This window comes from Oncorhynchus nerka, linkage group LG11 (genome assembly GCF_034236695.1).
Source record: "Oncorhynchus nerka isolate Pitt River linkage group LG11, Oner_Uvic_2.0, whole genome shotgun sequence".
Lineage (NCBI taxonomy): Eukaryota > Metazoa > Chordata > Actinopteri > Salmoniformes > Salmonidae > Oncorhynchus > Oncorhynchus nerka.
In genome coordinates this window covers 72610557-72620903 of record NC_088406.1, presented here as the reverse complement: position 1 = coordinate 72620903, position 10347 = coordinate 72610557, and the positions used below count along the sequence as shown (strand labels likewise).

At 47.4% G+C, this 10347-nt stretch overlaps 2 protein-coding genes and 1 pseudogene across 9 annotated transcripts in view; 1 reads left to right on the top strand and 2 right to left on the bottom strand.

The window, feature by feature from the left end:
* The window catches only part of LOC135574075 (probable global transcription activator SNF2L1), a 14029-nt gene extending 11461 nt beyond the window's left edge, over positions 1-2568 (bottom strand). Inside the window, exons 1-3 of the mRNA XM_065024949.1 lie at positions 2316-2568; positions 1410-1520; positions 1168-1325 (exon numbers count right to left, since the gene is read on the bottom strand). Coding sequence (XP_064881021.1) covers positions 1168-1325; positions 1410-1520; positions 2316-2390 — 344 coding nt within the window. The 5' untranslated portion in view covers positions 2391-2568. The remainder of the gene's footprint in view (positions 1-1167; positions 1326-1409; positions 1521-2315) is intronic.
* The window catches only part of LOC115137572 (GRB2-associated-binding protein 1-like), a 95726-nt gene that overhangs the window by 82051 nt on the left and 3328 nt on the right, over positions 1-10347 (bottom strand). The gene's annotated exons all lie outside the window — the stretch shown is intronic.
* Positions 2625-10347, top strand: LOC115121885 (ubiquitin carboxyl-terminal hydrolase 38-like; annotated as a pseudogene).

The following is a 10347-nucleotide window of genomic DNA, read 5'->3' as shown; positions in this document are numbered from 1 at the left end:
TAAAACACAATCATTTGAATACCAATTTTTAGCATGAATGGGTATTTGGATGCTGTTACTGCTGTAGTCCAGGAGTAATCTTCATGAGTCACACACACACACAGACAGACCAAGAGATATGCATGTACTACCGGAATACCAAAATATTTTTCACTTTAGTTTGAAACAAGAACCTACCATTTCATCAGCAAGGATCCCGTTGATTCCGTTCTCGTACAGAGAGATGAGCCAGTTCAGACCACGGACCTGGTAGTCTCTCATTGTACCCCCTTTTACAACTGTTGGGAGATAGATACAGCAAAACATACTCAGTATTGCACAAGTTTTTTTACCTTTATTTTACTAGGCAAATCAGTTAAGAACAAATTCTTATTTTCAATGACGGCCTAGGAACAGTGGGTTAACTGCCTGTTCAGGGGCAGAACGACAGATTTGTACCATGTCAGCTCGGGGATTCGAACTTGCAACCTTTCGGTTACTAGTCCAAAGCTCTAACCACTAGGCTCCCATTCAGATATGGACTATAGTAGTCCCGGTCAGAACTTTGCTACATTAAAGATGTGAATTATATACATCATTTCCTGTTTGCTAAAATTTGGGAAACGACTGACTTATTGCTTATACAGATGAGCGCCGACAAACAAGCAAGTTTAATGTAGATAATCTTTGTACCATCTAAACCGTTGTGAAATGTATTTTCCATAACTAAAACATTTTGTATTTTCAGCTGTTTGAATCTGGTGTACAAAACCGAAAGTAAAAGATGCTAAACTTAACCACGGATAGCATAGAAAATGAGAACCTAGAACAGATATACCGCATCTTAGACTTGCTTTCAATGAGAAGGACAGATCTATAACAGAATTTGGTCGGGTCGCCCAAGAAGCTATATATTGTAGCTCTCCATAAGTAAAACCATGTGACTGCTTACAGGGAGGGAGATTCGTCGGCTGGTGCAGACGTTGGTGGTCTTGCTGCTTTCGCTCAGCAGCTCTTCATCCTCTTCCTGCTCTGTGCGACGATGACGTGTTACTGTCAAAGAGAGAAAGGGGCACCCAGACCATCAGAGACAGCATATCAAATGCCCCACACGACACCCAATGTACTCCCACTGGGAAGATGACGAATCATCGGGTCAAGTTGTTCTGAGTGTCGTTGTATACTCACCGCCGACCGAGAGGAGATTCTGTTTCTCGTCCTGACACGAGAGCGCTTATTTCATCTTGAGCGGGAGGTGGGGTCTTCTGGGCCGCAGGTTGGATGAAATGGGCAAACACCTCTGTCTGCTTCAGTAGGTACTCAAATCTGTTGGTCCGGTCTGATGCCTACACACAGAAAAGCAGTGAAACTTTGTGAGCTACAAATTACATATTAAAACTGAAAATGAACATCTAGCAGTGTGCCATTACCACTTTCTCCTCATAGGCTGGCGCTGTAGATGAAGAGGGGTCCTCATCTTGGGCATCCTGTCCGGCTTCAGAAGACTCCTCCTTGCTGGCCTCTGACGCATCATCCTTTTCCTGGAAAAGAGGAATGCAACGCCACTTTCAAAACAACTGGGAACTCAGAAATCTCAGACTTCCGACCCAAGAGCCTTCAAGATTGGGGAACTCAAAAAAAAAAGAAGAAAAAAAGAATTTCCGACTGGGAAAAATATTTGGAATTCCAAGTTCCAAGTTGGAAACTTGGGCATCTTTCTAGGGCAGTGTTTCCCCTGGTCCTCGATTACCCCCAACAGTACACCTTTTTATTGTAACCCTGGTCAAGCATACCTGGTTCAACTTGTCAACAAGCCCTAAATGAGTTGGATGAGGTGTGTTTGTCAAGGGGCTACAACAACGAATCTGTTGGGGGGTACACGAGGACCAGGTTCGGGAAAAACTGCTCTAGAACTCCGACTTCCCAACCGGAAGATCACTGACGTCACGACTTGACTGGGACTTGCCAGTTGTCTTAATGTGAGATAAGCTGCACAAGTATACAGAGGATCGAATGCAGCGTCAGATGATCAGGTGTAACGTTAGCTAACATAGTTAGATGAGTGTTTATTAAACAGGCTAGCTGACAGCTCTACTATACAGTACTCCGAGACACTCTCCGGGAAGATGGGTCGGAGCTGTTGATTAACGTTAGCTAACGACGCTAATGCTAGCTAGCTAAACAACTCGAGCTAGCAAAGACAAAGTTTGAGATGGCTCGCTTTGGAAGTGACAAAGGACATATGGTTGATTTTAGCATAATCTAAAAGTTGTTGAGCCATTTTTTCTTAATGATGGGCTCAGAATTTGTATTATTATTATTTTGTTCAGGCTCACCTCCACTCCTCCGGTTTCTTCAAGTTCAACTGCTCGCTCTTCCCGCAGCTCCACGCCGTTTCCAGTCTCGGACATTGCTACCGAATTTCTTCCTCGATTTAAATCTATCGTCTGTTTATTCGATTACTTCGTCCGCCTATAAATGGCAGATATGGTTTTCAAAAACTTTATTTCAGAAAATACGCTGCTATAGTCCTACTGTTTATTATGAAAGAGACTGGCTGGCTACAAGGATTTATTCGCTAGCTTCCTTTCCCCGCTACCCGCGTTCTCAAAGGTTCCGCTTTGTCTCGCGAGACTTTCGTAGCGTGGCTGCGTGTTTCCCCCCCGAAATGCAAAATCTGCACAAATTTACAAGTTATAACACATCTGCTATATCTACCAGCCTAACTGCTATGCCTATCCAATGGCTATGAGCTCAGTTAATGCGTAAAAGAAGTCCATGGAATAATACATTTCGTTTTAAGTCATTACAAACCATTGTCAGTATGTTTATATTTGTATTTAAACAAACCTGTAATTCACAAAAAGTTTATATATTTTATTTTATAGTCGCATTTTCGTTCTTTATTAAACAGGCAATGAGATCGTCAACAGCAGAAGACTCCATCGTAATGACGTTTCTGCAGGGCTTTTAAATGAGCTGATTTTATAATGTCAAAATAAGAGATGAATGAGCTGTGAACCGGCGACTAATGTCAACTGGCATTTTATGATATTTTCATCGGATGCTGGTGTTATGAATTATATTGGTACGTGATGTTTGGGAAGATACATTTCTGCTAGCTAAGTTAGTGATATCTCCGGCCTGCTTTGTTGCAATACCATACACAGCTAACGTCATGCTAGCATCGCTAGCTAGTTTGTTAAAGAACGTTAACTAGCTAGATTACGAAAAAAAGTTTGTTATCCACACATGTATTTGTGCATCAATGCCTTTTAATCTAAGTTCATTTGAATTCGATAACATGCCGCTTGTGGTTACTGTAACTAGCTCAATGTGTTAACTTGTTTAGCTAGCTAAGTTAGCTAGCTTTGTGATGATAAGGCAAAGCATGATGCTGTGTTGTTTTTGTTTACCTGTGGCTAGCTTCACAGCCGTGTGATAATGCTATGCTTATACAACTTTTCAGCCATGGTAAAAACGATTACAGTTTGTTATTTACAAGTTGTTGACCGAATCATACGTCTAGCTAGCTAGCTAGCTGTGGTAGACATGCCATGAAGAAATGGAAAGCTAGCCAGAATAAGTAACTGGTCACTAATGGTGGTTGATGTCCTGCTCGCTCTCGTCTTTTAGGTGTGGACTGCTCCCTGATCTTTCCCCTCACAGCTATATAGATCGCCTGCCATCATGGACAAGATTCTAGAGGGGCTAGTCAGCTCCTCTCACTCAGTCCCGGTGAAGAAGGCCATCGTGAAGAAGGTAGTTGAAGCCGCAGAGAAAGAGGTCACGGCGGAGCAATGTCAGGCCCTGTACACCCTCACCACTCGCCTTATCTTCTTGGGCGAAGACGCCTTCCAGAAACAGGTGGGCTTCCAGGTGCTGGAGGCCTATGCCCGCTACCACCGTGCTGATTTTGAGCTCTTCTTCAGCAAAGACTTTGTCCTGGGCCTGTTACAGCAGGGCTACGGCCCCCTGGACCGCAAGGACCCGGCCGTGGTTGACTACATCCATGGCTGCCTGCGGCTGCTGATCAGCTGCCCCTCGGTGCTGGATATCTTCTCCATCATCCAGACAGAAATCCTAAGGATGGTGTGTGAACGGCCTGAGCCAGCCCTGTGTGCCCGCCTCGCCACCATGCTCTCAGACTTCATACAGTGCATCCCCCGGGAGAAGACGGCCATTTTGTTCTGCCAGCAGTTGGTGAGGACCATTGGGTACTTCCACTGTCCTGCCAGCCAGGGAGCGGGAGCTGAGGGAGTACGTGGACCAGGTGACCAAGGTCAGCACGTTGTTGCAGAACATCTGGAAGGCGGAGCCGGTCACACTGCTGCCATCTCTGCAGGAGGTGTTCGCTATAATCTCCTCCACTGGTGAGACTGAGGGAGGGAGCACCACACACAGTCACAGATGAGCACACACGCACAACTTGCACTGTATGTGTCTATGCATCAATGTACCATACAAGTTGGAGCGGCAGGTAGCCTAGTGGTTAGAGCTTTGGGCCAGTAACCGAAAGGTTGCTACACGAATCCCTGAACTGACAAGGTAGAAATCTGTCGTTCTGCCCCTGAACAAGGCAGTTAACCCACTGTTCCCAGGTAGGCCGTCATTGTAAATAAGAATTTGCTCTTAACTGACTTGCCTAGTTAAATAAATAAAGTGTTATAAATAATTTGAACAAAATGAGCAGTTTCAAATACAATATAAATTTTTACTGTACAGAAGTAGAGTACACTATAGTATTTTCTAATGCAGCCACTAATTTACCTCCACCTTTGCCCACCTGTGGAAAAATGAGGAATGTCAGGCTTGTTAGCACATGCTTGAGACTTGGAACAGTAACTTCTTTGTCATTTTAATGATCCAGGGTGGTGGAGAGTTCATGCACTGCTCAATATCATACTTGATTTGGGTCACTTGGTTAGGGTAGAGGTTGTAAACAAGACATTTGAATACACTTGGTGCATATTTCATAAGCTGTAACCCCCCCCCAAAAAAAGTCAATTATACTCAAGTTTTTTTTGTGTTCTGCACAGACCCCTCCTTCGAACCCTCCATTGCCCTAGCCAGCCTGGTCCAGCACATACCTCTCCAGATGATCACAGTTCTCATCAAGAGCCTTACCACTGACCAGAACGTCAAAGACACCAGCATGACTCAAGCACTCTGCAGGTCACTGGGTGCCTTTTAATGTGTTTTTTCATTAGCTAAACTGATTAAAAATATCCGTTGTATTTGCAGTGTGTATACTAGATGGGATGTAGTGATTTAATAGCGCTTTTCTGCCCTTATTTACCGTTCTCTCCATCTCGCTCTCTTTCCTTCCTCAGGATGATTGACTGGTTGTCTTGGCCTCTAGCCCACCATGTGGAGATGTGGGTCATTGCCCTGCTGAAGGGGCTGGCTGCGGTGCAGAAGTTCACCATCCTCATAGATGTCACCCTGCTTAAGATTGAACTGGTGGGTAGTGTACTGACCACCATTACCTCAGCAGGGTGTGTCAATGCACCAATGAGCTAAGATGGTAGTTACACATGGTAATAGCAAATACAGTACTCTATATGAAGAAACTGCTTCTCCAATAGAAATCCCTGATGACACTGTAGGTGATGTCATGGCGACGTTGGCTAGCTAAGCCCATGCTCAGAAACATGTCATTGTGTCGAACAGTCGTCTAGGCACTCCTTCGATATAAAGTAGTATTTGACAAAAATGAAAATGTGTCAGTTTGTCACTTTCACAAGGTTGGAGTAATAACATGTTCAACAACTGGTTGGAATATAGGCTGTGACTTTAGATTTTGAGACAAGTCACAACGAAGGAACAATTTTTCACTTCTCTCATTGACTCACAAACCCCGGCCTGATCTGTTTCGCAAGCGTTCCCGGAAGTCTTGCGATGTTGCGCCTCTGGGTTTAGAAACTCTGTGGTGATGGCATCTATAACTACATATTAACTTCAGTTAGAACTGATGAATAGATGATCACATGAACGAAAATGTGTTCACTTCTGAATTGTGTGTTTCTGTGTCAGTGTGTGTACAATACATATGCTGTATGTTTTATCTTTGTGTGTAGGTGTTCAACCGTCTGTGGTACCCCATCGTGCGACAGGGGGCCCTAGTGGTTCTCTCCCATATGCTGCTGAGTTTCCAACACTCTCCTGAGGCCTTCCACTTGGTAAGAAACACACAATACAACTCGTTCTATTGCGCACCGCATGTCTTTCCCTCCCTCATTCCCCCTATTTAGCTGAAATACCTTCAGGCTCCATTAAACTCCATTTCCCAGATGCACTCTCCTCTCAGCAGGGCTCTTCCACTAATGAGGTGTAAAGTGTTTAAAGCACCAAGATGGTCCTTTAGTTGACTGGTGGTGGTTTCATCTGCCATGATTGTCAATTCATTTTAAAAGGTTGATTACATTTAAGTCAGTGTGACCCCCCCCCAATGACAAAAAGGGAGGATTAATGTAGCATGTGAAGGTTGATGTTTTTACCAGTCACTACATCAGTGTGTTTAGTGCTATTCTACTGCTAAATGCAGTGCCTAGTTTCCTACACTGCACCTTTCCACCTTGTAACAGATGTGATGTGCATATGACCGAGAACATCATGTCTGCCAGCACTGACTTTGCTGATGAGGATAAATTGACGTACCACGACTGTGATGTGTTGGTTGTCTCACCTAGCTATCTTAGGATGAATGCGCTAACTGTACGCCTGCTAAACGACTTTAATGTAGATGTTTGTCTACAATACGTTCAATCAACGTGTGTTCCCCAGGTCGTGCCACACATAGTGGACCTGGTTCAGAGTCTGAAGCATGACGGCCTGCCCACCAGTAAGGCTTTCCTGCTGCACTTCACAGAGCTCGTCCACTGTATGATGTACCAGTACTCTGGCTTCCCTGACCTCTACGACGACATCCTGGAGGCCATCAAAGTAAGACACCTTGACAACGAGTGATCACACGAGTGTTGCCCTTTTTTTTAATGTATCAAACATTAAATGTACAGTAAATGTGGTGTATGGAGTGTCTGAAAGCTGTCTCCCTCCCCTCTAGGAGCTACCTGGGCCCGGTGAGGAGAAGATCAAGCTGGTTCTGAACCAAAGTGCCTGGACGTCCCAGTCCAACTCGTTTGCCTCAGGCCTGCTGAGGCTGCCGGGCAAGTCTGAGACGGGCAAGACTGGCCTCATCAACCTGGGAAACACCTGCTACATGAACAGTATCATACAGACACTCTTCTCAGCCACAGAGTGAGTAGTGGATTTAGTACACACACAACTACACGTTGCATTTATATTGAGTTGACTGCATGGTAAACAAAGCTGTGTATATACATTCTGACTTGAATCCTCTCACAATAGTGAGAATAATAATGCTGCAATATTTATGCAGGAAGTTCTTATGAAATGCTCTGCACGAACCTTCCTATGGTCCTGTCCCAGTTTCAGGAGGCTTGTCTTATCGTTACGTCTGAATGATGCCACTGCCAACACACTGATGAAGAAACTGCAGCTCCTCTTCACCTTCCTCTCACACACCCAGGTTTGTTTCCCGCTGCTGTTAGTGGACATCAGGTTTTTCAATGGAAATGACTATGGATCCATCCCTGACGTTTCACTTGGTGTGTGTATTCGGTGAGTGATTATTCAGTTTGTGTGTCTCTCCTGCAGAGGGCAGCGTACGCCCCCAGAGTCTTCTTTGAGGCGTCTCGGCCCCCCTGGTTCAATGCAGGATCCCAGCAGGACTGTTCTGAGTACCTCCGCTTCCTCCTGGACAGGTAGTACACCATCTAGTAGACTGCTAGAGCACCCTACAGCTCCTTCCTCCTGGACAGGTAGTACACCATCTAGTAGACTGCTGGAGCACCCTACACCGCCTTCCTCCTGGACAGGTAGTACACCATCTAGTAGACTGCTGGAGCACCCTACAGTGCCTTCCTCCTGGACAGGTAGTACACCATCTAGTAGACTGCTGGAGCACCCTACAGCTCCTTCCTCCTGGACAGGTAGTACACCATCTAGTAGACTGCTGGAGTACCCTACAGCTCCTTCCTCCTGGACATGTAGTACACCATCTAGTAGACTGCTGGAGCACCCTACAGCTCCTTCCTCCTGGACAGGTAGTACACCATCTAGTAGACTGCTGGAGTACCCTACAGCTCCTTCCTCCTGGACATGTAGTACACCATCTAGTAGACTGCTGGAGCACCCTACACCACCTTCCTCCTGGACAGGTAGTACACCATCTAGTAGACTGCTGGAGCACCCTACAACTCCTTCCTCCTGGACAGGTAGTACATCATCTAGTAGACTGCTGGAGCACCCTACACCACCTTCCTCCTGGACAGGTAGTACACCATCTAGTAGACTGCCGGAGTACCCTACACCGCCTTCCTCCTGGACAGGTAGTACACCATCTAGTAGACTGCTGGAGCACCCTACAGCTCCTTCCTCCTGGACAGGTAGTACACCATCTAGTAGACTGCTGGAGCACCCTACAGCTCCTTCCTCCTGGACAGGTAGTACACCATCTAGTAGACTGCTGGAGCACCCTACAGTGCCTTCCTCCTGGACAGGTAGTACACCATCTAGTAGACTGCTGGAGCACCCTACAGCTCCTTCCTCCTGGACAGGTAGTACACCATCTAGTAGACTGCTGGAGCACCCTACAGCTCCTTCCTCCTGGACAGGTAGTACACCATCTAGTAGACTGCTGGAGCTCCCTACAACTCCTAAAACCTGTATGACTCCAGGTATAGATGGAAAGAATGTATGTATGAATCTAGTGTTTTGAGAGAAGGATTTTAAGATTTCATATTCACTCTAATGGGTGTTATTGAAAAGGACAGCTCCATTTATTATGCTGTTACATTAATTTGCATGTTGTATTTTTGGTTGAACTTTCTCTTGTCTCCTTGTGTTCTGTTGCCAAGATTACACGAAGAGGAGAAAACCATCCAGGTTCTCATGTCAGTCAAGTCAAATGTTGTCTCCCCTGGCAACGGACCGAGCAACGACACCAGAGGTGAAACCTCTGCAGAGGATGCCGGAGTGTCACCCGTGGCCCCTGTGGAGGGGAAGTCCGAGGGGAATGATGAGAGGACGCTGATTGAGAGGATGTTTGGAGGCAGGCTGAACACGGGTATCCGCTGTATGACATGCAACAGCGTCTCGGAGAAAGAAGAACCTTTCACTGACCTATCCCTGGCTTTCTGTCCCTCCTCCACCTCCAGCCCTCTTCAGACCGAGGGCCCCTCAGAGGAACCCCGGGGCCCCTGCCAGGGGGCTGTCAACGGGGGTAGCGAGCTCCCGAGGGAAATAGGCCTTCTCCTAAACTCCGTCACGGCCTCCACCACCGCGTCCATTTTGTTCCAGGGTCCAGCGAGCCACCGCTGTCTGTTCCTGACCTGGTGGACTACTTCCTGGCGCTGCAGATCCTGGACAAGGAGAACGCCTACTTCTGCCAGAAGTGTGGCTGCAGCGGGCAGACGGGGGATGAGGGTGGTGGCGGCGCCCCGAGTACCTCATCCTCACGCTGCTGAGGTTCTCCTGACGACGCCAAGTGCCACGTGCGCCGCAAGATTCTGGACAACGTCACCATCCCGCCGCTCATGAGACTGCCTGTGCACGCCCCTCCACCCAAACACTCTTCGTCCTCTTCCTTGCCACCATCTTCTCCACTCCAAGTGGACTCACCCGAGAGCAGCGAAAACCTGGCCAAGAAACTGAAGCCGTCGCAGAGAGAGGAGGAGGAGGAGGAGACTGGGCTAGAGGGCGACAACGGGATGGCAGGAGGAGAAAGTGAGGTAGGGGTGTGGGGTCAGGCGGTTCAAGTTCGCTCCCTACGTCCTCAGCTCTGTAGTGATGCATTCTGGGATGTCGTCGGAGAGTGGCCATTACTACTCCTACGGCCGCAACCTCAATGGGGCCGACGGAGCCCAACACCACCTAGCCAATCCCCTCGCCCTGGGGGAGGATCCTGGCAACGGGCAGACTGAGCCCATCGCACTCACTTGCTCTGGGGCGACTCATTCCAAACAGGAAGTGGAAGAGGTGTGCGGAGGCCAGGCGGCCGGGGATTGGCTGCTGTTCAACGACAGCAGGGTAACGTTCACTTCGTTGGGGTCGGTTCAGAACGTCACCAACCGTTTCCCCAAGGACACGGCCTACGTGCTGATCTACCGGAAACAGGATGTTACCAGGGGGCAGACCAGTACCGGGGGAGTGACGGCCAACGGCATGAGACTGGGCTCTGAACCTCCGCTGCAGAAAGAACTGATGGACGCCGTCACCAAGGACAACAAGCTCTTTTTACAGGTGAGAGAAGAGGGTGTGAGGAGTTACAGTATAGTGAATGAG